The sequence below is a fragment of the Ostreococcus lucimarinus genome, chromosome 9 (assembly GCF_000092065.1).
Source record: "Ostreococcus lucimarinus CCE9901 chromosome 9, complete sequence".
Lineage (NCBI taxonomy): Eukaryota > Viridiplantae > Chlorophyta > Mamiellophyceae > Mamiellales > Bathycoccaceae > Ostreococcus > Ostreococcus sp. 'lucimarinus'.
The window spans coordinates 1-26,088 of NC_009363.1; the positions used below are offsets into that span (position 1 = coordinate 1).

Sequence of the window (26,088 nt, forward strand, 5' to 3'; positions counted from 1 at the left end):
CCCTAAACCCTAAACCCTAAACCCTAAACCCTAAACCCTAAACCCTAAACCCTAAACCCTAAACCCTAAACCCTAAACCCTAAACCCTAAACCCTAAACCCTAAACCCTAAACCCTAAACCCTAAACCCTAAACCCTAAACCCTAAACCCTAAACCCTAAACCCTAAACCCTAAACCCTAAACCCTAAACCCTACGCATGAGGGAGGGAGGCGCTTCGGGAGAAGTGCCGTAACCGACCGACTAGCTAATACTTATTACACCTAAAGTCCTAGGTTCTCTGGGTCGTACTAAACCCGAAAAGTCACGATCATTCGCATCCTTCCTGTGCACCTTCACGACGCCCTACGGCCATCACTCGTCGACCAGCACGGCACCGCAGACTTCCCCCTCGACGCTCCGGACGGCTCCGGACTCTTGCGTCAAAGTGCCTTCTTCAGTGTTCGTGTTGGACGACAAACGACCAGTCGTAGTTTGTCCTCTGTGAAAATAATGGGACCCGAAGCCCTCCTCTTGCGTGACACACAGTCGATTTGAGTGGAAAGCCTGCGGAGGCGCCTTTATGCCGCAAGCTTTCTCACACAAATTTCTTCGTTGCCATCTCGAGCCGTGAAGTCTTTCCAAGATGGGTCCTCTGCTTTCCATGTCGAAGCGACAGTTCTGCAAGTAAACCCCCAAAATGTTCAGGTGTCTCGTCTGAATCGCCGCCAAAATTTTCCTCACTCTCCAGGCCGCTGTGCGCTCGTCTCTCACATAATGGCCAACGATTCTTCGAATGAAACTCAACGCTTCTCCACCTATCTCACCGTACCAACCAATTGCAAAAGGCACGAATTCGCTCGTCAAGCCGTCCAAGGGAACGAAGTTCGCCCATGCGGGCGAGTTTCTCTTCTTCTCTTCCGCGCTCTCAAGGTGGTCGTCAACTGCCAGAATGTTTGTGCCCTGGCGAGTGAGTGGCGCCTGGTTGGTGAGGTCGAACACAATCTTGACGTTGTCGTCGAAAGCGTTGTCGATGACCATGTCTGGTCAAAAAAAGCTTTTACAAATACCTGAGCCTGGAATTGAGCCCCCCTACGTTCCCGACATTCCGAAATAACAGCGATCCGCAAATGTTATGGGTTCTTTCCGGCGCGTCGACGTTTGGCGTCAGGTCGTTGGCCGAGGCCGTTACAGCGCAGCGCGCTAGACGCGTGGACGCGGCGTCCATGCGGTCGACGGCGAGGCGCGAGTGTCGTGGTGAGGACAGCGCGACGACGCGCGACGACGATGCACAAGCGCGCGGACTGGCGATGCTTGCAGACACGCGAAAGACGGCCGGCAGTAGTCGCGAAGCGCTACGTTCGAGCATCGTCGCGCGCTTCAGCGAGGATGAGAGCCTCATGGAAACTTTCGGGCCCGTGCTCTCGATTGTCGACGCGCTCGAACGGATGTACGAGGAATATTCCGTCACGTCAACGAGTGGGACGCTTAGGATCAGAGCGCTCGGCGCCTCGGACGCGTTCGAGCTCGCCCGCTGGCGCACGTTCGCCGCGCTCGCTGTGCTGCTCGAGAACTGCGAACGCGTCGAAGTCGAGTTCATCGGTCCGACTTTGCGACGCCTTTATCCAGGTGTGGTGTGTGAAGCGACGTCGACAGATGGTTCCGGGCGGCTGCGCATTCAGGCAATTCGTGGCTTGTATCCCGAAGTCAGCGATGTCGCGTCAGCGTCGGCATCTGAAGCAGCAGCTTACGACGTCGTCGTCGCGTTTAACGCGGGATTGCCAGTGGGCGGCGACTGGGCGCGCGCTATTGAGCGAATCGTCAGTGAGCACGTCGATGCGTTTGCAGCTAACGCACCATCGTTAGGAAACGTCGCGCCTCCTTTTTGGGTGAGCGATTACAACGAAGAAGCGATAGACATAGCCTTTGCGTTTCTTCGGCACGTCGTCCAACGTGTTCTCGAATCTCGAAACGTTGACTCGCGCGCCGAAGCTATTTATTTGGAGCCGTACTCGAACGCTGCATACCAGTCGCGTAAACGTATAAGTTCTTGTACGGTACCGACGCACGCGAATGCTTACGCGTGCGCGTTCGTCGGCTTGTCGCGATTAGAAGAATAGAACGTAGCAAACCATGTAGCTGACGCGACTTGAGTGGAGAAATTTGACTAAACGCTAGAGCTAAGGTTTATGGTTTGCGAACTCGAGCTCCAGCTGGCGCGCCTTGAGCCAGTCGGCGACGTCGTTGAAGCCTTCCACGAGAGCTAAACCCGCCGGATCGTATCCCTCCGCGTCGGGTTGGGCGTGGTCTCGCGTTAGACCCAGACTCGGCGTATCTAAGAGCCACTCGCACACGTCTCGATTTCCACGCTGTGCGGCTTTGTGTAAACAGCTATGACCGTTGGCGTTGATCAAATTGAAACGCACGCCGAGTGAGGCGAGATATTCGCAACACTCGACGCCACCGGCGCCCATGGCGGTCCAGCACGCGACGTTACAACCGTAATCGTTGCACGACTTGTAATCGCACTCGGCGCGTTCAACGAGCTGGCGCATGACGGCGAGATGACCTTGCCAACAAGCCCACGCGAAAGCGGTGGATCCGTCTTCAGTGGTGCTGTTCGGATCGACGCCGCGCGAAAGCAGATATTCCACCACCTCGACGTGGCCGTTTCGCGCCGCCCAGTGCAAGGCGCTTCGACCGGCGTACGAGCGCCGTCCGCTCTGGACGGAGGTTTGAGGATTCATACAGCATTTTTCGACGAGAAACTCGACGCACTCGACGTGCCCGGCGCCCGCGGCCCAAAGCAACGCGTTGGAACCGTGCTTATCGACGGCGTCCTTCGAGCGTGGATCCCATCCATCGCGCGAAACGAGCGAGCGTAAGAGATTCAAATCGCCTCGCCGCGCGGCTTCAAGTCCGGGCAAAGGCAGTGCTTTGACGCGCTTCGCCGCGATCAGGGCATCCATGACAGTGGCGTCGCCGCGGCGGGCCGCCGCCATCGCCTCGCGCAAATCGTCCTCCCGCGACGCTTTTTTCGTCTTATTATCCAAATACGCCGCGTCTCCGTTCGTGAGGTCCGACCTCGATCCCGAGGTCGACATCGCCACGAGCGCGTTTCGCTCTCTCTCCACCGCGTCCATGGCTTCCTGGTGTAAATCGTTATGCCTCGTCTTTCGATGCCACCACAAACCGCGTTCGCCGCCGGAGATAAATTTTCCGCATTTATCGCACATCGCCGATCCCGCGTCACGCAGCTCGGCATATCGCTCTAACGTGCATATGGTGATCATCCCGCTGTCACCGCCGTCGTGCACGCGCACGGCGGCGAAATGCTTTGACGCGAACGCGTTTGGTATGAGCTCCGTCGCCGCCGTGGCGAGCGATTTGGCCGTGTGTTCACGTTCGACGCCCATGGGCGAGACGCACGTCACCGTGGTGGACGCATAACGACCGCTCTGCGCGCGTAGGGCGTGAAACAGCGCGTTCGCGGCTCCGCATTCGACGTCGCCGCCGGGGAGCTTCTTCGACACCCGAACGAGACGACGTTCGTCGAGACTCGCGAGAACGTCGCGCGCCGTGCTCTCGATCTCCGTGAGCGCGTCGAGTAACACATTTTTGATATCCTCAAGCGGTGGCATCGCCGCACACACACGGTGTGCGCGACGATGTGACGATGTTGTCGCGCTTGGCGCGGGGACGACGAGAAGCGCGACTCGCGATGGCTTCACACTCGGTTTTGTCGACAATCTATCTCATCTATCGCACGTCACGTCTCGACTTTAACTTTCCCGTTCCCGTGACGGCGCTGCCATGCGCAAAATGATTGTAGGTTGCAATCTTTTGGTTTACGTCGGACGTCGCCACGGGCAAAAATCTCAAACGAATCCACTCCAAACTCGCCGATACCGTAAATTTTCAACTCGGGCTCGAGTCCGACTTCAAACTCGCCAGTTTCCAATAGAAACTTCGTGGACACCTCCACGATCGTCCGCATCCTCCCGGGGAACAAGCCGAGGCGCTTGATGATTTCGAACACGTCCTGCGAATCCGCCGCGAGCGCCGCGCTCGGCGTCGGGAATTTCGCGAAAAAGTTTGATATGCATTCGTGTTTGAGAGCACCGCTCGCGACGCGCGACATCAGAGCACACGCGATCAGCAACTGCCACGCGTCATGCGCGTAATACTCTTGCAACAATTGCATGGGTGACGGCGGCGGAGGCGTTCCTAATCGAGACATCGTCCACGCCTTCCAATCGCTCACAGAACGCGCGGACGGTACGCTGTCTCCCCAACGCGCCACGGCGTCGCGGCGCCACGCCTCGTCTTTCGCTGACTTTTCGACAAAAGAATTGGCAACGTCCGCACGCGTGGCGAGTAACTTTTCTCGCGCTTCTGCGAGCCATTCTCTCGACGTCGCCACGACGTCCTTTGCCAACTCGTCGTCGTCCAACTCGGCGTCGACGCTCGCGCGCTTCCTCGCCCGACCGTTTTCGTTTTCCTCGTCCTCATCGAGCAAGGCGTCGATGGTCGATCCATCGTACTCGGCCTTCACACCGACGACCCTGGACGACCGCCTCGTCGGCTCGCTCGGCTCTTCGCGCTTCACTCTTTTCCGTGACGTAGTGCTAATCTTCCGCGACGACATCTTGTTTCGAATGTCATCCGCGAGTGCGTTCACACCCAAGCGAGCCATGTACTCGCGGTTTCGCTGAACGTGCGCTAATCGCTGGCGCTCATACTCTGTGAGGTTCTCGTCCGGCATGGTCGCGCGCGTCGCGAGTCGCGCACTGAAGACTGTTGTGGGACACCTTAACGCCGAGTGGGGCGTCGTAGCGCCGAGTGAGCGCCGATCGCTCGCCGTGGACGCGCGAGCGTAAAAGACTAATGTGTGATGTGTGCTGACAACCGATGAACAATCTAGGCATGCTGCGCGACTACACGATGCGCTCGAGTTCCTTGGCGTAGAGCAACGTTTGATTTATCAGAGCGGCCGCCGGGATGTCCCTGGCGCTCGCTGGCGCGACTTCTTCGTTGAAAACCACGCCTCCGTTGGCGTCCATCGTCCAGTCACGCGCGTTTGCGTATTTTTCAAACTCTTGAGCGTTTGCGAATCCTAACAATTTCATCGCCTCTGCGCCCGTAAGCGAGCCGTACGCGCTCTCGGCGCAACTCGCAATTTCGTCTCGCACCGTGTTCATCAACATCGACATGAAATACTCGTAGCTCGGATCTGGTAGCGCGTTTTGTCGCTGCGCAATCTTGTTATACGCCCCCTCCATCAAAAACTGTTCGAGCTCCAACACCGCTTGCACGCGTTGATCTTTCAAGACGTCGTCGTCCGTCGTCTCAAGCTCGGCGTGAAACTCGGCGATGCGGTTCTGAACCAGCAACCGCAACAGGTTTAACCCGACGATGAGCGCCTCATTTTGCGAACGCTCGATGGGTTGCTTGCAAGGCGCGCGCTTGCAGGCGTCGTAAGCAGCTTTCGCCTGCGAGGCGTGTCGCTCAAAGCTCTCCTCGTCTCGCGTCGCCGCGCTGATCATGACCCCGTGTTCCGCCGCCTCGCGCCTCAGCCGGAGCTCGTCTTCTTCGTTTCCTACGAACGTCGTCGCCGCGTGCACTTTGAAATCGTCCAAACGTTCCAGCGCCGTGGCGTGATCGTTCGTCGCGATCGCAGCCTGGATTTGCTTGATTAAATCTTTGCCGTGCGCGACGGACGTCGACGACGACGTGGACGCTCTGCGCGTGCCCACCATGACGTGTCTGAGTATTAGTTGGTTCGTCTGCGACGACGCGTGCGCGCGCGTTGCGGTGTGACCACGCCGAGTTTGTGCGAGGAGACTGGGTTGACTTTTTTACTCTACGGCGAGCCGTCCGTCGTGAGAGAAAGCGTTTACATTAAAATAGCCATCTAATCAGCAACTACTCCGCGCTCGCGGACGGAGACTGCTCTTTCTTCAATCTCTTGATCGCTTCGGCGATGTTGATGCCACCAAGCGCGGCGGTCAGCGTCTGGGCGGCGAGCGCGGCGGCGTCGACGTCCTTCTTCGACAGGAATGGAGGCGGCTCTGTCTGCCCGGCGATCGTCACGCTGGTGAAGATCTCGCCTTCGCTCAAGCCGAGACGATCGTAAACTTCTTGAAGATCGTCCACGGTCATCGCGTCGTACATGAGGGGTAAATCAGCGACGCACTGAATCTTCTTCAGCGGCGCTAAATCTGGAGTGTTGGTGCACTGCATCAAATCGGCCCAGTAGTTGTTCGTCTTCAAATCCATCTCATGACGACTCAACAGCGTTAAACGCGCGCGATCGACCTCGCGTTGGCTCACGCGCTGCATCTGAAATCCACGCAACACGCGCACGCCGGCGTTGAGAGCTTCATCAATTTTTTCCGGCGTCGACGTCACCAACAACCTGTACGTCGTCGCGTCGTTGTTTTGTAATCCAAACGACATTGTAAAGTTGCAGTCGTACGTCAGACCCAACGCGTCGCGCACCGTTGTGAACAATCTACCACCGATAACTTCTGCGAGCATCATCCCCGCGCAATACGTCGCCAAAGAATTCGCGCGTCGCGCAGACTGCTGTGCGAATGGGTTCCCCTTCGCCGACGCCACCTCGTTCACGGGATCGCGCAAGGCTGCAATCTGTTCCGGCGTGTACGCGTCTTGATTGACAAAGCTCGGAATTTCAGAGTACAGACTCGTCATCGGCGCCCACATGGATGGCCCCGGTCCGGCGGCCACCGCGCACGCTCTTTCGTCGCTGTCCTTCAACCACAACCGCTGCGCGCGCACCGGATCATCCTTTGGCACCTCTTTCAATTTCAGCGGGGGCACTTGCGGCAACGGCGGCGCGGGCTTGGTCTGAATCGATCCCATAAACGCGAGAACCATTTCGTCGACTTCTTCGGGGATGATGTCGCCGACGATGTTGAGTTCCAAAGCCCCGCTCGCGAATTGAGCTTCGATCATGTCTCGAACGCCATCCAGCGTCAGCGCCTGGAGTGCCTCCTTGTTCGGGTCCATGATTCTTCGGTCTTCGTAAATCACGGCGTTGACGGTGTCATGCGTGAGCAACTCGATGTTCTTGTTCGTGTTAATCTGAAACATGCGGTAAATGTCCTTGACGCGCTCGAGCGCTTGCTCGTCCCACGTCGGCTTCGTCAGCGTGAGGTGCATGATCTCGAGAATAGTCCTCAAGCCTCCATCCGTGGCGAACGCGGAATCCAAAAACATGTACTCGACCTCGGGCTCGACGTCGTACACGAGCAAGTGTTGCATCGTCAAGAGCTCGATTTGCTTGCGCGACCATTCGCCGACGTCGCCAGCCTCTTGCACGGTGCGCAAACCGACCGCCGACGAACCGATTCCGCCGGGCCCGATGTTCGGGCTCTCAACCGAACGACCACCCGGGACGACGAGTCGTAAGAACGCGCTCCCAGGCTCGGCGTCGAGCACCTTGTAGTTGACGCGAATACCGTTACTCAGCGTGCGCTGGTACACGCCGGTCGGCTCGTGATACGTCGCCTCGGTAAACGTCGGCGCCGTTTGCTCGATGAGGGCGTTGATTTCGTCATCCGCAATCAACACCTCCGGCACAAAGATATCCTCGGGCTCTGTGATTTCACCGTAATCCGCCGCCAAAACTTGTTCTATGCGCTCGGGCGTGATATCGAACGGCACCGTCTCGCCGTCGACGTTCGTCATCGTCGCTGGGACGCACGCGACGATGGCGGTGCACTTACCGCTGTTCGGTTTGCGATTGTTCTCCACGCCGTACTCACCGATAAAACCTAAAAGCTCATCGCACGCGCCGTTGCACGCCTCGAGCGTGATGTAATCAGACATGCGCACCAAGGCCTCGTGACCCGCGACCTGGTCCATGACGACGTGTCCGCAGGCGTCCTGCTCCATGACAAAGTCGAGATTTTCGAGGCTCGGCACGCATCCCGCCTGCTGCGCGAGCTGTTCAGAATCTCTCAACATCGCCGCCTTAAAACGATCGAGCTCGCTCGGCGTCAATCCAAACTTTTGCAATCGTCGAGATTCCTCGACGGCGACTTGCAAGGCGAATTCGTACTCTCTCGGCTCGCACGTCACGGTGACGGTGCTGACGCAACACCCCTCTCTCGCGCTGTCGCTATGATCGAGTTCAATGCGTTTGTAATCCGCATTAGTTTCCGCGTATCTCGCCTGAATGCGGCTCTGCAACACCAACAACACAATGCGCTGCAAAATCGTCCGGTGCAAGTCGCCCATCTTTTCGAGCGGCTTGACGGCCAATTTTGAAAATATGTTGAAACTCGCGTTGGACAAGTGTTCGTGCTGGAACATGGACACTTTACCCTCGGGGGCGACGAAAGGCAAGAACGGGTCGTCTTTGCCCGACGCCTTCGCCTCGTCGTTCGAGCGTTGAATTTCGTCGAGCTCGTACGACGGCGCCCCGTACGCGTGCTTCACCGGAGGACGCACCGCGTGACGTTTGAGAGGAGACTCGGCTTCTTCCGCGCCTTCCGCGGGCGCCGCTTCGTCGAACGCGGCGGAAATCATACCCTCGACTTCGTCCACGGAGGCATCGAAGTCGCCCACGACGTAGAGCGTGGCGTTGGCTGGGAAATACCAGCGCGCGTGAAAGTCTCGCACCGCCTGCGCCGGCCACGCTTCCACCTGATCGAGCTTACCGATCGGAAATCGCGTGCCCAAGAGGTTGTCCCAGTGCAAATGCTCTAGAAGCTGACAGTCCACTCTGTACTCGATCGTGTTCATCATTTGAGCCTCGGCGAGCACGGCTTTCTTCTCCTTCGCCACGCGAGTGTCCAAGAGTTGCGGCGCAAACGCGACGTCGTAGAGAATGTCCAGCACGTTGGGCGGCATGTAATGTCCATCCTTGTTCGTCGTCGGTGCGTGGATGTGGAACACGGTGTGGTGGAAATCCGTGTACGCGTTCCCTCGCGTACCGCTCCCGAGCCACTGATCTCGTTTTCGAGAACCCAAAAACGTGACGTGCTCGACGAGGTGCGCCAGCCCTTGCTCGTCTTCGCGTTCGTCCACGGACCCGACGTGCATCTCCAAGTGCGCCTCAAATCTCCCCTCGGGAACTTTGTTCGGTAAGATGACGTACTTCAACCCATTCGCGAGCGTTCCTCGACGAATCTCTTCGTGCGGCGTCAAAGGCTCGTCCAGCATCGCCGTCGTCGCCGCGGGATCGGCGACGGATGACAGCGTCTGCATCGCGCGATCCCATCGCCCCGGCCCACCGTTCGTCGACGACGCGTTCGCGCGCACGACGCGCGCGCACCGTCGCCCTCGCGTCGCCCGTTTCGTCGTCGTCGCCGTCCGTCCACGCCGACGATGCGGCGTCACGATTCCTCGCGCGTTCGCGCTCGCGCGCCCGCTCGCGGAGACGCGCGACGCCATGTCGATCCGGCCGTGCGCGCGCGCGTTCGTCGGGTCGTCCGATCGTCGGGACCGTCGTCGTCGAAGCGCGCGCGACGCCGGCGCCGGGGTCACGCCGCGCACTGCGGAAGGGCGGACGATTGATTCGACGCCGCCCCTGGACCGCTGGACCCTGGGCGGGCGCGCGCGCGGGCGCGAGGGGGCTTGGCGCGCGGTCGATCGATCGATCGATCGGTCGATCGTTCGATCGATCGATCGATCGATCGACGTCCGTCGATCGACGCGCGATGGTTCGCGAAAAAACGAAATCGCCCTCGGCGACCGCGCGCCGGCACTTCGCGACGACGCGTGCGGCGAGCGATGTTTAGCGTGACGTGCGCGCCGTCGGCGACGACGACGACGTCGTGCGCCGTGAAGGCGACGGCGCGATCGCAAAGGGTGCGAACGATCGATCGACGCGACGCCGACGCGCGCGAACGCGTTCGAACGCTTCATCTGCGCGCTCGAGGTGCGCGATTTCGTCGACGCGATGCGGCGCGCGCGGAATCATCGCGAAGGCGCGTGTCGCGGCGCGATCGACCGGGCTCGACGCGAGACTGACGACGCGCGCGCGTGCGATCGGTGATTACGAAGGTTTTACTCTGGTCCGTGGTTCTCGTGCCCGGGCGAACGTCGGGGGCGTGGAACGACGCGGCGAGAGCGTACTACACGCGCGAGACGGTGCGTCAACGTTCGACGCGTTACGACATGGTTGGATTCCAGCAAATGATGCAATCTCTCGCCGAACGCAATCGACGAATCGCGCGCGAGCGCATCGAGTCACTCGTGAACGAGTTCAGAGTCGAGTCCGAGGCCGCGAGTCGTAAGTTCATCTCTCAAGCCGAACAAGATTACGAAACGTTCGCGCGCGCCGCCGGGCGCCAAGCCGCCGAGCGTTCGCGAGAGTCCAAAACCATCGCCTCTCGCGTCGAAGCCCTCACTCGCACTTGTTGGTTCGTGTATTCGTTGATTTCCGCGGTGGGAATTTTCTTTCTCGGTGCTGGGTTTAGCGTGATGCACGGGATGCACGGGTTGATGGACCCGATGCCGTCTGAAAACATACGTATTGGGATCGCGGTGTTGGGCGCGTCGGCGTTGTTGGAAGGATTTTCGTTAAAGGTGGCGTACGAGTCGTTGCGCGACAACGCCAAGGCGCAAGGAATGACGCTGAGGGAATTTATCAAATCTGGTAAAGATCCCACCAGCGTGGCCGTGCTCGCAGAAGATGCTGCCGCGGTGTTGGGTTGTGGCATCGCGGGTACGGCGCTCATCGCGTGCGAAGTGACGGGGAGTCCGATGTACGACGCGATGGGCTCGATTGCTGTCGGTGGCCTTCTTGGGGTGACGGCAATGTACCTCATCAACAGTAACCTCGTGCGCCGTGAAGGCGACGGCGCGATCGCAAAGGGTGCGAACGATCGATCGACGCGACGCCGACGCGCGCGAACGCGTTCGAACGGCGCCCGAGGACGACGACGGGGCGGTGTCCCCATCGGCGCCCCATCGGCGCCATCGGCGCGCCATCGAACGCGACGGATCGGGATGCGCGCGACGATGGGGACCGCGAGGCGTCGATGGCGACGATGGCGTCGACACCGACGGTCGCGAGGGATCACGCGCGCGCCGACGAGGGGAGACGTCGCGTCGACCTCGACGGCGCGCGACGGCGCGATCGGGGCGTGTTATCCAAAGCGACGCGCGAGACTGACGACGCGGTTTTCTGGAATTCTTCGCGCAGGTGCACGCCGCAGCGCAGCGACGAAGCGTCGTCGTGAATGCGGGCACGGGTAAATTTATCGTCGGCGGGAACTGGAAGTGCAACGGCACGGCGGAGTCCGTCAAGTCGCTCGTGAAGGAACTAAACTCTGGGAAAATCGACGCCGACGTTGACGTCTACGTCGCGCCTCCGTTCGTCTTCATTCCTCGAGTGCAAAAGGAGCTCAACAACAAAAACTACGCCGTCGCCGCGCAGAACTGTTGGGTCTCCGCGGGTGGGGCGTTCACGGGTGAGGTGAGCGCGGATATGCTCGCCGACGCCGACATTCCGTGGGTGATTCTCGGGCACAGCGAACGCCGCGCGCTCTGCGGCGAGACGAACGAGTTCGTCGGGGAGAAGACCAAATATGCCTTGAGCAAGGGATTGAAGGTTGCTTTGTGCATCGGTGAGACGTTGGAACAGCGCGAAGCGGGCACGACTCTGGATATTTGCCGCGCGCAACTCAAGGCGGTGAACGACGTCGTGACCGCGGCGGACTGGGAAAACATCGTCATCGCGTACGAGCCCGTTTGGGCGATCGGTACCGGCAAGGTCGCGACGCCGGACCAAGCGCAAGAAGTGCACGCGGGCATTCGCAAGTGGTGCGCGGATAATATTTCTCCGGCGATTGCGTCGAAGATTCGCATTCAGTACGGCGGCAGCGTCAACGCCGGCAACTGCGACGAATTAGCTCAGAAAGAGGACATTGACGGCTTTCTCGTCGGCGGCGCGTCTTTGATCGGCGAGGCTTTCGTGACGATTTGCAACAGCGCCAAGCACTCTAAGTGAGCGAAGCGAACGAAGAGTGCGTGAACCTATCCAATCCTATTCGAATTGTCGCCGCGTGCGGCGCGCGCGCGCACCCCTGAATTAGTAGACTCAATATATATTTCTCGAACGCGAGCGTTCGCGGAGACGAGGCAAAAGTGTAATGTTAACCGTTTACGTTGCGTTCTATTCAAATCAATCTATTCAAATCAACCCACTGCGTGGACCATCATCTATAATACGCCATGTGCCTCGTTTGGAAGTGACTCGCGGCGTCGATTTTCTTCGCCGTCGGGGCGGCGAGTTCCGCCGCCTCTCGCGCGCGGCGCTCGTCGCGATCGATGCGAAGCCACTTTTCAATGGTCGACAATAAATGTTTCGTGCCTTGAATTTCCGGAATGTCCACCTTGGCGCCGCCATACTTCAACTGCCCGTTGGACGTGAACGCGAGGTGCGTCATCCAATCCGCCATGCCATCGAAGATGTGCGTGGCGTACACGATGGTGGCCCCGCGCACCTCGCACTCTTCCTTGAAAAACTCCAACAAGTCAAGCCGACCGAGGATGTCCAAATCCACCGTGATTTCGTCGCACAGCAACACCTTGTACGGCTTCAAGAGTCCGAGACAAATCTGAACTCGACGTCGTTGTCCGTCGCTCAACGCCTTCATGGACCAGTCCAAATCCACATCCAGCAGCTTCACCAATCGTTCTCGCCTCGCCGGGTCCACGTCTGCGACGCCCTCGATCATTTTCCTCGCCGAAATGTCTCCTTGCAGGGGCACGTCCGCGCCCGCGCTTCCGATGTTGCGCCGCCACTGCGCGCCCAGGTAAGAAAGCTCGCCCCCGCACGTGAGCGCGATGTCGTGAAACGGCGGTCGTCCCAGCACGCGCACGACGTCTTCGTTCACCATGGTTTTACCCGCGATGACGTGCAGCGCCGTCGTCTTCCCCGCCCCGTTCGCGCCGGAAAGCAAGCACCTCGACCCCGGCGGCAGGCGCAGGCTCCAATCGCGCAGCACCGCGTCGCATCCCGGGTACGCGTACGTCAGCGCGTCGACGGCGACGGCGCACGACGGTTCGGGGGCATCGTCCAGGACGACGTCCACGACGCCGTGCATCGCGACCGTCTCGCGTCGCGGCGTCGCGGCGCCGTGTGCGGTGACGTCACGCGACGCACACTTTTTCATCGTGCGCATCGTGGTCCGTGTGGCGCGCGTGAGACTTTTGGATCACGATGCGCCGCTCGACGACGGATGCCGACGGCACGCGACGACGCGCGACGGCCGGGATGGCGACGCGCGCGATGTCGGCGCGCGCGCAAACGGTGGTGCGATGCGACGGCGCGCGAACGAGCGGACGTCGATCGCGGAGGGCGACGACGACGACCGCGAGAGGAGAACGATCGAGCGGCGCGGCGACGCCGACGGCGACGCGGATGACGACGCGAACGCGGGCGGTGGAGCCGGAGGCTCTGTTCGAGATCGCGAAAGTTGACGATAGCGTGTACGGTCCGGTGGTGTGCGTCGCGGCCGCGTTGTGGGTGGGATGGGTGTTTTACAACGGCTCGCGCGAGGTGAAGGCGATTTCCGAAGAGCTCGAAGCCAAAGGCTACGACGTCGGCTCGATTCAGCGCCTGAAGGAACTGAAATTCTTGAAGCGATTCGTCGACGGTGGCGATAAAGCCGAGATTCAAGAGGCGTTCGATAAGATTTGGTTCTCGCGCGCGAAAACCATCGCGGCGACTGGCGACATAATGCAAGTGAGGCGCATGACTGAGTACTGGCGCAAGCGCGGCGTCAAGGTCGAGCGGCTTTCGGATTTGGACGTCTTGCAGGACTGGATGGTGAAAAAGTACAACAAACAACAAAAGTAGTCAGTTTATTTAATATTCATCGCGCGCGCGCACGATTTCGCGCGCGCTCGGCGTCGCGTTCGATCGCCCGAAACCGTCCGCGCCCACCCGCGCACGATTTCGCGAGATTTCCGCGTGGCGGTCGTTCCCCTTGAAAATCGAGTGTGAACACTGACTCGCGCGCCGCACACCGCGACGCGCGCACCGCCCCGAACGACCGCGCGCGGAAGATGCTCGGATTGGGTCTCAAGATCGCCGGATTCGGCGTCGGGTACTGCTACCCGACGTACAGCGCGTTAAAGTTGCTCGACAGAAAAGTCATCGGCCCGGAAGATGTCACGCTCTGGTTGACGTACTTCATGATCGCGTTCACGCTCGCGATCGGCGAGGCGATCGGCGTCGTGGGATGGTGCGCGTGACGGCGATCGCGTGCGATGCGCCGTGCGAGCGCGCGCGGACGCGTCTTCCGCGCGCGCGACGCGACGACGGGGAAAGATCATAATCGCCGGCTCGACCGCGCGCAAGATCTCGCCAGGCGCGCCGAGGCGAGCGAATGGGGGGACGACGGATGACTGACGCACGGTGTGACGTTTCGCGCTTTCTACGACCAGGATTCCGGCGTACCGCATCATGAAGGTTTTATTCTGCGCGTGGATGGTGAATCCGCGCTTCAAGGGTGCCATCACGCTGTACAAGAAGGGCATTCAGCCGATTTTTCACCAGCTGTCGCCGTCCATCGACAAGCACGCCGAAAACTTGAAGAAGGGTGATTTTGCGGCGATTCAACAAGAGTTGGGCCCGCAATTCGCCAAGGTTCAAGAACTCGTGAAGAAGCACGGTCCGGAGGCGATTGAGCGCGCGATGAACTTGGCTGGCAAGGGTGACAAGAAGAACGCCGCGACGGCAGCCAACGGGACGAAGGCTGAATAAACGACGAAATGACCAGGCAGTGTTAGGAACAAACCTTTTAATCAACGACGATGTACTACGTGAAAATGAACAAAAACACGGATTCATAGATATTAGATAATACGTTCTTTCAAAATCATCGCGGTGACGGCGAGGAGACGCGTCCTTTCTTCCCCGCCCGGACTTCGCTCGAGAGGATTTCATCCAGACGCTCGATGTCTCGGGCGCTGCCGCAGTGGAAGGGCATTCGCGAGTGCGCGGTGGACGGAACGAAACTCAACACGCTATCGTTGGCGCCAGATATAGCCAGACCACCCGCGCGCTCTATTATGGCAGCCATGGGAAAGCATTCGTACACGGCGCGAAGCTTTCCTTGAGCGTTTGACGAACACGCCGGGTAATGAAACGTGCCGCCGTAGAGCAACGTGCGGTGCACGTCTGCGACCATGGAACCGATGTAGCGAAGAGATTTTGAGCTCGCGCACTCATCAATGTACGCTCGCGTGGCGTCGTCCCACTTTTTATAGTTCGCCTGGTTCACGCTGTACACGTTGCCGCTCTCGGGAATCCGAATATCGCGCTTCGTCAGCACGAACGCGTCGCGATCGGCGTCGTACGTAAACGCGCACACGCCGCCGTGAGCGTCCTCCGACATGAAGCTCAAAACGAGCACCATCGACGCGCCGTACAAAACGTAACCGACGGTAGACATGTCTCGTCCGGGACGCGCGTACACGTGCTCCGGCGATGATTCCGCGCCGACGTCGACGAGCCCGAAAATCGTCCCGACGCCGACGCCGCACTCGATGTTCGAGCTTCCATCCAAAGGATCGAAAACGACGGCGATTCGTCCGTCGACGTTCGCGGTGACGATATCTTCGCTCTCCTCGCTCGCGATCCACGCGCATCGCCCTCCCTGTATTAATTCTTTCACGCACACTTCGTGCGCGGCGTCGTCCAGCGCCGCTTGCTCTTCGCCGTGCACGTTGACGGCGCCGTTCTTCCCCTCGACGAACGCCTTGACGTCCTTCAACCCAGCGCGCCGCACGAATCCTCCTATGCGCACGCACGCCTTCGCCATGGATCGCACCACGCTCGCCTCATCCTCTGCGATCGCGCTCGACGCCGCGCCTTCGCTCGACGCCGCCCTCGCGGCGAGCGCGGCGTCCAAGTATCGCTCCAGCGTCGTCTCCCCGATTTCCAACGCTCCCCGCGTCATCTCGACCGACATCGAGCGTCGACCGATCGCGCGCGCGGGTTCGGTGTCACCGATGCGCGCGCCGCGCGCGCCCTTATCGTCGTCGTCGTCGTCGCGTCGACCGCTCGACACGAATCGCTCGCCGTGCCCAGCGCTTCGCGCGCGCGAATGCGCGACGCGCGCGCGCGCGTCCGGAGCGCCTCGTCGCCGCGAGCGCGCGGTGCGGTGGTGAAGGTGAAGGTGAATGCGCGTGCGGTGTGCGTGCGATAACGTCAATCGGGCGTGCGTCGCCGTCGTGTCGGTGTCCTCGGAGTGCGGTCGTCGTCCGTCGCAAGATTAAGATTGATTTCCAGGTGTTGGCCGCGCGCGTCGAAAATCGGATTTCCCCGACCGCGCGGTCGGCGATCGACGTCGACGCGACGTCACTTTCGAGACGACGACGACGACGATGGCGAGCGCGATGACGAGCACCTCTGCGTTCACCCCGACCACGGCGGGGCTGAAGGCGCGGCGCGCGAACAAAAACTTCTCGCGATCGACCGTTCGCGTGGTGCGCGCGAGGCGAGGCGAAGCGACGACGGACGACGACGGCGCGAACGACGATGCGATCGGGGAAGGATAAAGAAGCCCGCGCGAACGGTCGAGCCGGCCGAGGATCGCGGAGGGAGGCCGCGAGGACACGGGCGAAGACTGACGATCACCGTTACCACGATTTCCGACTCGCAGCAAGCGCGCAAGCCGTTGGTCGGGTACGAAGCGCCGGACTTCAGCGCCGAAGCCGTCTTCGACCAAGAGTTCCAAGACATCAAGCTCAGCGATTACCGAGGCAAGTACGTGGTGTTGTTCTTCTACCCGCTCGATTTCACCTTTGTGTGCCCGACGGAAATCACCGCGTTCTCTGATCGTTACGAAGAGTTCGCCAAGCTCAACACCGAAGTTCTCGGCTGCAGCGTCGACTCCAAGTTTTCCCACTTGGCGTGGTTGCAAACGGACCGCAACGACGGCGGTCTCGGCGACTTGGCGTACCCGCTCGTGAGCGACCTTAAGCGCGAAATCACCGAGGCTTACGACGTCCTTTACGAAGACGGCACCGCGCTCCGTGGTTTGTACATCATCGATCGCGAAGGCGTCATTCAGCACAGCACCGTCAACAACGCTCCGTTTGGCCGCTCCGTCGACGAAACGCTGCGCGTGCTTCAAGCCATCCAGCACGTGCAAAACAACCCGGATGAAGTCTGCCCGGCGGGCTGGACCCCGGGTGCGGCGACGATGAAGCCGGATCCGAAGGGTTCCAAGGAATACTTCAAGGCCATCTAAGCTAAGCCAAGCGATACCACGAAGCACAGCGCGCTCGAGCTATTTTTTAACGGAGACGACAATAATCCGTGCATCGACACACCTCGGCCACCGTTACGTAAGATTACAACATAATCATCTAAGAAGTACGGCGCTCATCGTCCTCCCGCCGCGTCTCGCGCCCGCTTATCTTCGATTCTCTCCCGGAAATCTTCCACCATGAGCTTGAGCCCGTCCTCGAGCTTCACCTTCGGTTCCCAACCGCCTAATTTTTCCTTCGCGAGCGAAATGTCTGGCTTGCGCCGACTCGGATCGTCCGAGGTGTTCTCGCAGAACACGATTTCCGCGTTCGGGTTCACGACTTCGCGCACCTTCTCCGCGAGTTCGAGCATCGTGAATTCACCGGGGTTACCGAGATTCACCGGACCGACGAAGCCCGAGTCGTTGTCCATCAACGCGATGAGTCCGGCGACTAGGTCAGAGACGTATTGAAACGAGCGCGTCTGCGTGCCATCACCGTAGATTGTCATAGGTTTGCCCTCCAGCGCTTGCGCGACGAAGTTGGACACCACGCGCCCGTCATCCATCGCCATGCGCGGTCCGTACGTGTTGAAAATTCTCGCCACTCGAATTTCCAAACCGTGCTCGCGATGGTAATCGAACGCCAACGTTTCAGCGCACCGTTTGCCCTCATCGTAACACGCGCGTTCGCCGATCGGATTGACGTTGCCCCAGTACGATTCCGTCTGCGGGTGCTCGAGCGGATCGCCGTACACCTCAGACGTGCTCGTGAGCAAGAATTTCGCCTTGCACCGCTTCGCGAGCCCGAGCGCGTTCATAGTCCCCAAGACGTTGGTTTTGATCGTCTTCACCGGATTGAATTTGTAATGAATCGGCGACGCCGGGCACGCCAAGTGATACACTTCGTCGATCTCCACCAAGAACGGCGTCACGATGTCGTGTCGGATGATTTCAAACTTTGGATTCCCCTTCAAGTGCTCCAAGTTGCGCTGCGAGCCGGTGAAAAAGTTGTCCATGACGATGACTTCGTCGCCGCGTTTCAACAGCGCGTCGACGAGGTGCGACCCGACGAAGCCGGCACCACCGGTGACGAGCACGCGGCGGGGTTCACCGCAACGCGGGCGCGCCTTGGGCACGGTCGGAGGTGGCGAAGGCATCGAACGCAGACGAGCGCGCAATGCGGGTGTTCCGCGCGGCGAGACGCGCGCGCCGAAAGTCGCGCGCCTGTAACAATGCGAACGCGAGAAAACGCGCGAGACCCGGCGCTGATGGTTCGTAACCCGTCAAGAGTCCCTCGGGAATCGGAGACGGTATCGTATAGTGGTTAGTACCTTGCGTTGTGGAAACACATGGAATTCTGGCGCGTTAAATACGCGCACAAGTACACCTCAACAATACCGCAAAAACCGCGGCTCGAATCCGCGTACCGTCATACTTTTGCCCGACGTTGGTCTCGCTCGCGTCGTCGGACTTCGCGCTCGCGGCGCGCGGTCGCCACTGCAAACTAAGATGCGCTAGAATTACACTTTTACCTACGACGCGCCTGCGACGTCGCGAACGCTAGTCGCCCGCGACGTCTGTAGCCTCCGGTCACGAGCGAGCCTCTTCCTCCTCCTCCTCGTCGCTCGACTGCCCCGTGGCCTTGAGATACTCCGCCAACGCCTCGTCGCTCGCGCCCGAAACCCCGGCGAGGTTGCGCGGCCCCGTGCACATCTCCCAAAGCTCGCCGACGTCGAGCGCCGTGCACCACGCCGTCGGATACGTGGGAAACGACGTCTCCGTGTCCCCGCGCCCGGTGCGTTTCACCCCCGCGCGGCCGTTTCGCACGCACACGACGTATCCGTGCACCGCCCGCGTGATGAATCGACGCTTCGTCGCCGTCGAATCCGTCGTCGACGTCGACGTCGTCGCGCCGGCGTCCGACGCCGCGCCGGCGTCCGACGCGAACTTTTTCGATCGCGCCGGCAGCGGTGCCCCCACGCGCACGTCCACGCGCACGCGATCGCCGACTAGGATGCCTCTCTTCGCTAACTCTGCCGCCACGCGCTTCGCCTTCTCCGCCGCGCTCTCTCGAGGACGACCCGACTTTTCCTCACTCATGACGCCCGAGCCGTACGCGTCATCCATCGCCATCATCGCCTCGAACGCGTCGTCGGATTCCGGCGTCGCGTCCTCGCGCGCGTCCTCGCCGTCGGACGAGCGTCTTCGCCATCGCGGCGACGACGACGCGGCGTACGACGCGCTGGAGCGCTCGACGACGCCCCGGAATTCGCGCGCGACGCGAGACGCGCGCATCGAAGTGCCGTCGCGGCGTCGCGGCGCCATCGCGGCGCGCGCGGCGCGCGATCGCCGACATGGCCAAGGGGAAGCGAAGGAAAGAGCGCATTCGCGCGATGAAGCTCGCGGCGCGCGGCGCGGACGTGCGCATGGACGGCGACGCGGGGACGACGGCGCGCGGCGGCGGCGGTGGGACGGCGACGACGACGACGACGACGACGACGACGACGACGACGGGCGTCGCGACGACGACGACGACGGCGGACGACGCGACGACGACGGCGCGCTCGGCGCCCGTCGGGCGGAAACGCGCGCCGACGGTGCGCAGGGCGATCGCGAAGCGCAAGAGAGCCGCCCTGGACAAGGCGCTGTCGCACGTCGAGCGACGAGGCGTCAAGGCGGATAGGAAGAAACTCAAGCGCGGGCATCGCGTCGCGGCGAGGGACGTGTACTGAAGCAGAAATTCGCGGTCTCGCTCGCGCGCGCGCGCGCGCTCGAGGGAGCGATTGTACGTTAGACGATTTGTAAGACGACGCCGCTCGCGCGGCTCGACGCTCGCCGCGCCGCCTCGCACCACAACCCTACTTGAAGATCCGCAGTCTCGGACTCGCGCGCGACTCGATGTCCGCCGCGCTGTGCATAGGAAGAAAGTCCGCGGAAGACGTCGAGGACGCCGGGGAACTGCGACTCGGTCCCGATTTCGACGACGCCAACTGCTTGTCGCTCGCCGAGGTGAAGATCGTGTGCGAGTCGAAAGTCGCCGACGACGCCGAACAAGCGGAGGAGACGTCGACGACGCGCACGCGGGTGTTCGAGAAGACGTTAGCGTACGCGAAGCGGTTCAGCGGGAACACGAGCAGCACGGCGGCGGCGGCTATTCGGGAATTACACAACAATTCAGGGTTGCACGACTTTGAAGGCGCGGCGATCTCAAACTTGAAGCCGCAGGATTGGGACGAGGCGAAGACTTTAGTGCCGAGCTTGGAGCAGGAAGATCGCGGGTTGACCGAGGAAGGGATTCAAGCGATGTTAGACGAGATGTCGAACGTGCGGAAGTTCGAATGAAGTGGCCGTCCTCGCTTTGCTGTAAAACAATTAAATCGACTACGCACGAAAGCAGCGACTCGCCGCGCTACACCGCGTCCCCCCAACGAGCCCTGTCGCTCATCTCTACCCCGTCCTCGTCTTCGTCGTGTTTGAGCGAAAAGTACATGTTTTCTTCCTCCGGTCTGAACATGTAGCCCGTGGCGACGTAGTACGCCAGCGTCGCGAGCTCGTTGAAAAACGCCGCCGTCCAGCGCAACTCGTACTCCACCGTGGACTTGAGCAAGTAGACGATGATGCGAGTGAAGTAGATGTACGCCACGGTCATGACGTAAAAGTGACGGAACAGTAACAGCTTTTCCAAATTCCTCGCCTTCTTCTCGCTCGAATCCGAGGTGTCGCGCAAGTGCTTGATGCTCCACACAATCGGCACCAACACGGCGCAGCAGCACATGATGTCGATGACGATGAACATGTTTTGCCACGCGAACCAGCCTTGATCGGCGGGACCTTCTTCGCCTATCACGACCGCGGCTATGTTGGCCAGCACTTGGAGCGGGATCACGGCCATGAGCAAATTCTTCTCGCGCTGGTGCAAAAACGGCTTCAAGAAGCTCCACCCCATGCCCACGAGGGCGATGACGCTAAACATGAGCATCGACCGACAGACGGTGAAGACGTAGTACGCCGCCGTCCATCCACGCGATGACCCAGTGAGTCGCGTGATGTGATACCGCCCCGCCTGCGCGAGCACGGAGAGCGTCTTGAAACACACGAGCGCGAGCATGAGCCAGTGAATCTTTCGCACGCCGCGCTGCCCGTTCGCTCGACCGAGAATGAACGCCCACGCCACGGCCGCGCACGTGTCCAACAAAAAGAACAAGTAATACACGCTCGGTAACGACTTCTCGCCCGCTCCCAAGTAATCATTACGCCCCCTGGCGTCTTTATTCGCAAACGTCGTCGTGATCTCAAACGACACCACCGTGTGCGGCGCGCAGCTGGCGAAAAACAGCATGTAATCCCCCGGCACCTTTATCTCCTTCATGAACTCGTACGAACTCACCTCCCGCTCACCCTTCTTCAACTGCGCGTCCATATCCGCGAACGTGAACGCCTGATCGACGAAATCCACGTCCAACACGCACGCCCCGTCCTCGAGCGCGGCGTCGAGCGCGCCCTCGTCCTTGGCCTCGGTGATGAAAAACCCGAGCTTTGTCTTATCCAGCGGCGGCGCGTGTTCGGGCAGGTACACGCGCGATTCTTTCAGCGCGATCTCCATCGTCCCCCCCACCGCGAACCCGAACGGTTCGCGCAGTAAAATCAAGCTCCTATCGTCCTTGGACACCTCGTACGTCGCGATCCGCGCCTCCGCCGTCGCCGCCGTCATCGCCACCGCCACCACCGCGCACGCCGCGCCCAGCGCCGCCCGCGCGACGCCCGTTCGTCCTCGCCGCACCATCGCGCGCGGTGATCGCGCCGGTCGAGATCCGCGCCGTCGCTCGCGTCGATCGATCGAATCCAATCCAATCCAATCGAACGCCGCCTCGGGCGCGCGAATCGGAATTCGACGCGCGCGTCGCGCGCGCGCGCGCGATCCGCCCCCGTCGCGCGCGCGCGCGTCGTATCCGCGTCGTCGCCGTCGCCGCGATCGAATCGCGTCGCGAACTCGCGCGCCGCGCGCGCCGGACGCGACGGACGCGTCGCGCGCGCGCACACCCGGAAGCGACGACCGGCGCGCCCGACCCTAAACCCTAAATACCCGGAAGTGACGGGACGACCGACGACCGCATCCAGGGTGCCTCGTCCGCGCGCGCGCGACGGCGTCGCACATCGCGACTCGACGCGACGCGCGACCGACGCGACGGGGCGCGACGCGGCGACGACGACCCGGCATGCGACGCGCGTGGGAGGAACTCGCGCGACGCGCGACGCGCGACCGAGGACGCGACGCGCGATGGGCGATGACGACGACGACGACGACGACGACGACGGATCGCGCGGTGACGGCGCGCGCGACGCGATTCGCGACGACGGCGGCGCGTGGACCGGAAATGAAATGGCGATGCGTCGGAGCGCGCGCGATGGGAGCGCCGAGGACGCGCGCGTGCGCGTGCGCACGGTGCGCGGGCGAGCGAGGCGCGCGCGCGAGGGAGGGTGCGCGCGCGGGGGCGTCGACGGGGGGGGGGAAGGGACGGACGTTCGCGTCGTCGACGAGCGAGGCGAGCGCGCGAGCGGCGGAGGTGGTGCGAGATGAGGCGAGCGAGGCGGCGAGCGCGAAATTAGCGGCCGCGATGGCGCGGAGCGCGGACTCGTACATGCTGTTTCACCCGCAGTACGACTTGCGACAGGTGGAAAACGTGAAACCGGCGCATCGACAGCCGAGACACGTGCGCGATTACTTGGCGTACGGGTTGGTGCAATTCTCGCGATGGTCGTTCGATAAAGTCACCGGGTACACGCCGAAGAAATCGCTCACCACGGATGGATGGTTGATGAGATTCATCTTTTTGGAAACCGTCGCGGGGGTGCCCGGCATGGTGGGCGCGATGCTGCGACACATGATGTCTCTGCGCACGCTCAAGCGCGATCACGGTTGGATTCACACCTTGCTCGAGGAAGCGGAAAACGAACGCATGCACTTGCTGACGTTCCTGAAGCTTCGCGAACCAGGGCTGATGTTTCGACTCGCCGTCCTCGGCGCGCAAGGGGTGTTTTTCAACGCCTTTTTTCTGTCGTATCTGATTTCTCCGCGAACGTGCCATCGATTCGTGGGGTATCTTGAAGAGGAAGCCGTGCGCACGTACACGCACGCGTTGCACGACATCGACGGCGACGGTCCCGCGAGCGAATGGGCGACGATGCCCGCGCCCAAGCTCGCGATTAAATACTGGCGAATGCCCGACGACGCCACGGTGCGCGATTTAATCATCGCCGTGCGCGCCGACGAAGCGTCGCACTCCCACGTCAATCACACCCTGTCTTCCATGGGTATTCGACAAGCCAATCCGTTCCACGTCGGTCACACCGAGTTGCCGGAGAATTTCGTCGAGCCGCCTGCGGGCTTCGTCCCGGAACACTGCCGTTAAGAGACGCGGACGAATCCCGCGCCTCGAATTTCGCGTCGGGGCGGCTGAAACGCCCGTCGGGGCGGCTGAAACGCCCGGCGCGTCGATTACAACAAATTTCAATTCACTGTATCCATCTCCTCGCACGCGCAGCGCAGCAATAGCAATTAATCACCGTTTTTAATTTTTAAATTTTAAGAGCGCATCATTCGTTCGTTCGTTTGGCGGAGGACGAGAAGACGAGCGCCGCGGTTTTATTTTTCTTCGTCGTTGCGTAAATGTATTCACAAAGGTTCGGGGGACGAAAGAAACGGAAATCAAAACGATCGATCGACGAAACTCCGCCTAACGCCGCCTTTGTCCGCGCGTCGCGAGACGCGGCACGACGCTTATTCTGTATATAAAGTAAACTCGAGAAGACGACGTCGCGTTCCGGCGACGGCGGCGTCGGACGCCGCGTTCGTTTCCATCGACGACGCAGCGAGCCAATAACATCAGCCCTTTCGCTGCGTCGCGTCACGTACGTACGCGCACATCCTCAACCATCGCGTTGAACCTCGTCGTCTTCGTCCCGTCAAAGTCATCGCGCGCGTCTACAACGCCGCGATTTCCTTCAACATGTTGTCGATGCACGACGCCTCCGGTCGCGCGTCTCCCGCGGGATCGTCCGGCGCTTCGCTCACGTTCAGCACCTTGATCACCCCATCGTCGACGTACATCGCGAAGCGTTTGCATCGCTTCGGTCCGAGCTTCGCGCACGGTCCGGGCGCGACGAGCTCCACGTCCAGCGCCTTCGTGATCACCGAATTCGGATCCGCGAGGAACGAAATGTTTGACCCTTGAATCTTTTGATCGATCGCCCACGCCCCCATGACGGCGGCGTCGTTCACGCACATCACCAGCACCTCATCGATCCCGCTCGCGCGCAGCGCGTCCTGCCCCGCGAGGTATCCCGGGACCTGACACGTCGATCACGTCGGCGTGAACGCGCCGGGCAGGCCGACGACGAGCGATTTTTTACCGGCGAGACGCGCGCGCATCTTCACCGGCGTCGGCCAGGAGGGCTCGTGCGATTGCGCGACGACGTCGGGGAATTGGTCGCCGACGGCCACCATCGCGAGCGGCGGGAAGTCGACCGCGCGCGCGAGTGACGACCGAAGGCGAACGATCCGTGGGCGATCTCGTTGGACGGACACCCGGGCCCCGGGCAACCGACCGGGGGCGCGAGACGTCCATCGCGACGAGACGCGCGAGATCGAACGGCGATGGACGACGCAAAGGAGTGCGTGTATGATTATATATTTATCTTATTAACCGTAAATAGAGTCATTCGTAGACGCATGTCACGTCGCGCGCCGGAACGGAACGCGGCGGAACGTTGGTTTCATCAATACGGATTGATGTATCCGGGGCACTGATTCCAGTTGGGCTTCAAGTCCTTCTTGATCTCGTCCGGTGCAAACTCAGTGACGCAAACGTGCGCGAAGAGCAAGGCGAAACCGGGATCGATGCCGGGCTTGGTCGTGATCTCGTGCGGGTACTTGGAAATCCAACCGCCGCGGAGCTCGGCGGTGAAGGCGGCGCACTCCCACTTCAAGTCGGAGCCTTCGCAGCAGAAGAGATCGAATCGATCGATCGTCGTCCCATCGGCGGTCTTGATCTTGTACGAAATCTTCGTCACGTACTCCTTGTCGGTGACGTTCACATTCCGACGTTGGTGTCCTTGTTCGTCTCTGGTATAGTGCACCGACACTTGACGCGTGCAGTAGCCTTTGGCTTTGATCTTCACCGAGTACGCCCCGCCCGGGGTCTTCACCGACTTCAACTTGGCCTCGGAAAACGTGCGCCATTTCATAGAGTAAAACCTGTTCTCTCCCATCTGCATCTGTTGCATCATCTGCTTGAACATGTTCGTCACGGTTCGAACGTTGGGGTTATCGTCGCCGTCGTCCTCCGAGTCGGCTCCGAGCGACATCCCCATATCAAAGTGCGGTTTTTCGTTGTACTTCAACTTCCACAGCACTTGCCCTTTCTTCTTATCGTTCGGGTCGATTCGCGTGTAGTTTTCCAAGTCAATGTACCCAGTCGGGTCGAAGAAACCCTTCCCTTCGCGATTCAGAAACAGCCAGCGATTGTTCGGTCCCACTTCGTCTCGATAGACTTCGTAGTCCTTGTTGAACATCGAGCACGACTTGACGACGAATTTGCTCGGTCCCTGGTGGCGCGTCGCGCGTTCGTCTCGTCGTCAGTCGTTCGTCGCGTCGCGTCGCGGCGCGCGCGTTCACTCGTTCGCCACGACGCATCCATCATCGCGCGCGACGTCCGATTCGATTCGACGGCGCCTCGGCGCGACGCGCGCGCGTCCGAGCGCGCACCTCCGGGTCGGCGATGATGTTCGCCGGCACGTCCGGCGTGCTCTCGCATATGCTCGCGCACGCGCCCATGGCGACGACGACGACGCGACGATGCGATCAATGCG

General features: G+C 60.8%; 18 protein-coding genes and 1 pseudogene across 19 annotated transcripts; 7 read left to right on the forward strand and 12 right to left on the reverse strand.

The window, feature by feature from the left end:
- Positions 1 to 352: 352 nt before the first annotated feature.
- OSTLU_16616 (predicted protein) lies at positions 353 to 1,018 on the reverse strand (the record flags this gene model as incomplete). Its single annotated transcript, XM_001419632.1, has 1 exon — positions 353 to 1,018. One exon carries the CDS (start codon positions 1,016 to 1,018, stop codon positions 353 to 355), a length of 666 nt encoding a protein of 221 aa, XP_001419669.1.
- Positions 1,019 to 1,425: 407 nt separating this feature from the next.
- Positions 1,426 to 2,097, forward strand: OSTLU_33298 (predicted protein; the record flags this gene model as incomplete). The annotated part of the gene is made up of 1 exon (XM_001419425.1): positions 1,426 to 2,097. One exon carries the CDS (start codon positions 1,426 to 1,428, stop codon positions 2,095 to 2,097), a length of 672 nt encoding a protein of 223 aa, XP_001419462.1.
- Positions 2,098 to 2,157: 60 nt separating this feature from the next.
- Positions 2,158 to 3,621, reverse strand: OSTLU_33299 (predicted protein; the record flags this gene model as incomplete). Its single annotated transcript, XM_001419633.1, has 1 exon — positions 2,158 to 3,621. The coding sequence occupies one exon, from the start codon at positions 3,616 to 3,618 to the stop codon at positions 2,158 to 2,160; it is 1,461 nt and encodes a 486-aa protein (XP_001419670.1).
- A 125-nt stretch (positions 3,622 to 3,746) lies between these two features.
- OSTLU_33300 (predicted protein) lies at positions 3,747 to 4,742 on the reverse strand (the record flags this gene model as incomplete). The annotated part of the gene is made up of 1 exon (XM_001419634.1): positions 3,747 to 4,742. One exon carries the CDS (start codon positions 4,740 to 4,742, stop codon positions 3,747 to 3,749), a length of 996 nt encoding a protein of 331 aa, XP_001419671.1.
- Positions 4,743 to 4,914: 172 nt separating this feature from the next.
- On the reverse strand, positions 4,915 to 5,736 carry OSTLU_35002 (predicted protein; the record flags this gene model as incomplete). Its single annotated transcript, XM_001419635.1, has 1 exon — positions 4,915 to 5,736. The coding sequence occupies one exon, from the start codon at positions 5,734 to 5,736 to the stop codon at positions 4,915 to 4,917; it is 822 nt and encodes a 273-aa protein (XP_001419672.1).
- A 158-nt stretch (positions 5,737 to 5,894) lies between these two features.
- On the reverse strand, positions 5,895 to 9,190 carry OSTLU_46533 (predicted protein). Its single transcript, XM_001419636.1, has one exon. It carries the CDS (start codon positions 9,167 to 9,169, stop codon positions 5,903 to 5,905), a length of 3,267 nt encoding a protein of 1,088 aa, XP_001419673.1. The 5' UTR covers positions 9,170 to 9,190; the 3' UTR covers positions 5,895 to 5,902.
- A 1,453-nt stretch (positions 9,191 to 10,643) lies between these two features.
- OSTLU_24989 (predicted protein) lies at positions 10,644 to 12,131 on the forward strand (the record flags this gene model as incomplete). Its single annotated transcript, XM_001419426.1, has 2 exons — positions 10,644 to 10,676; positions 11,157 to 12,131. The coding sequence occupies 2 exons, from the start codon at positions 10,644 to 10,646 to the stop codon at positions 11,961 to 11,963; spliced, it is 840 nt and encodes a 279-aa protein (XP_001419463.1). The 3' UTR covers positions 11,964 to 12,131.
- Positions 12,132 to 12,171: 40 nt separating this feature from the next.
- OSTLU_94637 (ABC(ATP-binding) family transporter: iron compound) lies at positions 12,172 to 13,062 on the reverse strand (the record flags this gene model as incomplete). The annotated part of the gene is made up of 1 exon (XM_001419637.1): positions 12,172 to 13,062. The coding sequence occupies one exon, from the start codon at positions 13,060 to 13,062 to the stop codon at positions 12,172 to 12,174; it is 891 nt and encodes a 296-aa protein (XP_001419674.1).
- Positions 13,063 to 13,379: 317 nt separating this feature from the next.
- OSTLU_16622 (predicted protein) lies at positions 13,380 to 13,817 on the forward strand (the record flags this gene model as incomplete). Its single annotated transcript, XM_001419427.1, has 1 exon — positions 13,380 to 13,817. One exon carries the CDS (start codon positions 13,380 to 13,382, stop codon positions 13,815 to 13,817), a length of 438 nt encoding a protein of 145 aa, XP_001419464.1.
- A 209-nt stretch (positions 13,818 to 14,026) lies between these two features.
- Positions 14,027 to 14,726, forward strand: OSTLU_94638 (predicted protein; the record flags this gene model as incomplete). The annotated part of the gene is made up of 2 exons (XM_001419428.1): positions 14,027 to 14,205; positions 14,408 to 14,726. The coding sequence occupies 2 exons, from the start codon at positions 14,027 to 14,029 to the stop codon at positions 14,724 to 14,726; spliced, it is 498 nt and encodes a 165-aa protein (XP_001419465.1).
- Positions 14,727 to 14,841: 115 nt separating this feature from the next.
- On the reverse strand, positions 14,842 to 15,786 carry OSTLU_34728 (predicted protein; the record flags this gene model as incomplete). Its single annotated transcript, XM_001419638.1, has 1 exon — positions 14,842 to 15,786. One exon carries the CDS (start codon positions 15,784 to 15,786, stop codon positions 14,842 to 14,844), a length of 945 nt encoding a protein of 314 aa, XP_001419675.1.
- Positions 15,787 to 16,071: 285 nt separating this feature from the next.
- On the forward strand, positions 16,072 to 17,220 carry OSTLU_12848 (predicted protein; the record flags this gene model as incomplete). Its single annotated transcript, XM_001419429.1, has 2 exons — positions 16,072 to 16,143; positions 16,630 to 17,220. The coding sequence occupies 2 exons, from the start codon at positions 16,072 to 16,074 to the stop codon at positions 17,218 to 17,220; spliced, it is 663 nt and encodes a 220-aa protein (XP_001419466.1).
- A 118-nt stretch (positions 17,221 to 17,338) lies between these two features.
- Positions 17,339 to 18,386, reverse strand: OSTLU_33309 (predicted protein). Its single transcript, XM_001419639.1, has one exon. It carries the CDS (start codon positions 18,375 to 18,377, stop codon positions 17,355 to 17,357), a length of 1,023 nt encoding a protein of 340 aa, XP_001419676.1. The 5' UTR covers positions 18,378 to 18,386; the 3' UTR covers positions 17,339 to 17,354.
- A 424-nt stretch (positions 18,387 to 18,810) lies between these two features.
- OSTLU_16627 (predicted protein) lies at positions 18,811 to 19,353 on the reverse strand (the record flags this gene model as incomplete). Its single annotated transcript, XM_001419640.1, has 1 exon — positions 18,811 to 19,353. One exon carries the CDS (start codon positions 19,351 to 19,353, stop codon positions 18,811 to 18,813), a length of 543 nt encoding a protein of 180 aa, XP_001419677.1.
- A 765-nt stretch (positions 19,354 to 20,118) lies between these two features.
- Positions 20,119 to 20,562, forward strand: OSTLU_93190 (predicted protein; the record flags this gene model as incomplete). The annotated part of the gene is made up of 1 exon (XM_001419430.1): positions 20,119 to 20,562. One exon carries the CDS (start codon positions 20,119 to 20,121, stop codon positions 20,560 to 20,562), a length of 444 nt encoding a protein of 147 aa, XP_001419467.1.
- A 28-nt stretch (positions 20,563 to 20,590) lies between these two features.
- On the reverse strand, positions 20,591 to 21,979 carry OSTLU_46582 (predicted protein). The gene has a single exon (XM_001419641.1). The coding sequence runs from the start codon at positions 21,929 to 21,931 to the stop codon at positions 20,630 to 20,632; it is 1,302 nt and encodes a 433-aa protein (XP_001419678.1). The 5' UTR covers positions 21,932 to 21,979; the 3' UTR covers positions 20,591 to 20,629.
- An 889-nt stretch (positions 21,980 to 22,868) lies between these two features.
- OSTLU_4977 (predicted protein) lies at positions 22,869 to 23,531 on the forward strand (the record flags this gene model as incomplete). Its single annotated transcript, XM_001419431.1, has 1 exon — positions 22,869 to 23,531. A coding segment is annotated over one exon (663 nt), but the record flags the coding sequence as incomplete, so codon positions are not given.
- A 758-nt stretch (positions 23,532 to 24,289) lies between these two features.
- On the reverse strand, positions 24,290 to 24,727 carry OSTLU_8170 (annotated as a pseudogene; the record flags this gene model as incomplete). Its single annotated transcript has 1 exon — positions 24,290 to 24,727. A coding segment is annotated over one exon (438 nt), but the record flags the coding sequence as incomplete, so codon positions are not given.
- Positions 24,728 to 24,951: 224 nt separating this feature from the next.
- OSTLU_33315 (predicted protein) lies at positions 24,952 to 26,076 on the reverse strand. The gene is made up of 2 exons (XM_001419642.1): positions 25,985 to 26,076; positions 24,952 to 25,824 (listed from the first exon to the last, which is right to left on the reverse strand). Exons 1-2 carry the CDS (start codon positions 26,051 to 26,053, stop codon positions 24,997 to 24,999), a joined length of 897 nt encoding a protein of 298 aa, XP_001419679.1. The 5' UTR covers positions 26,054 to 26,076; the 3' UTR covers positions 24,952 to 24,996.
- Between the last annotated feature and the right edge of the window lie 12 nt (positions 26,077 to 26,088).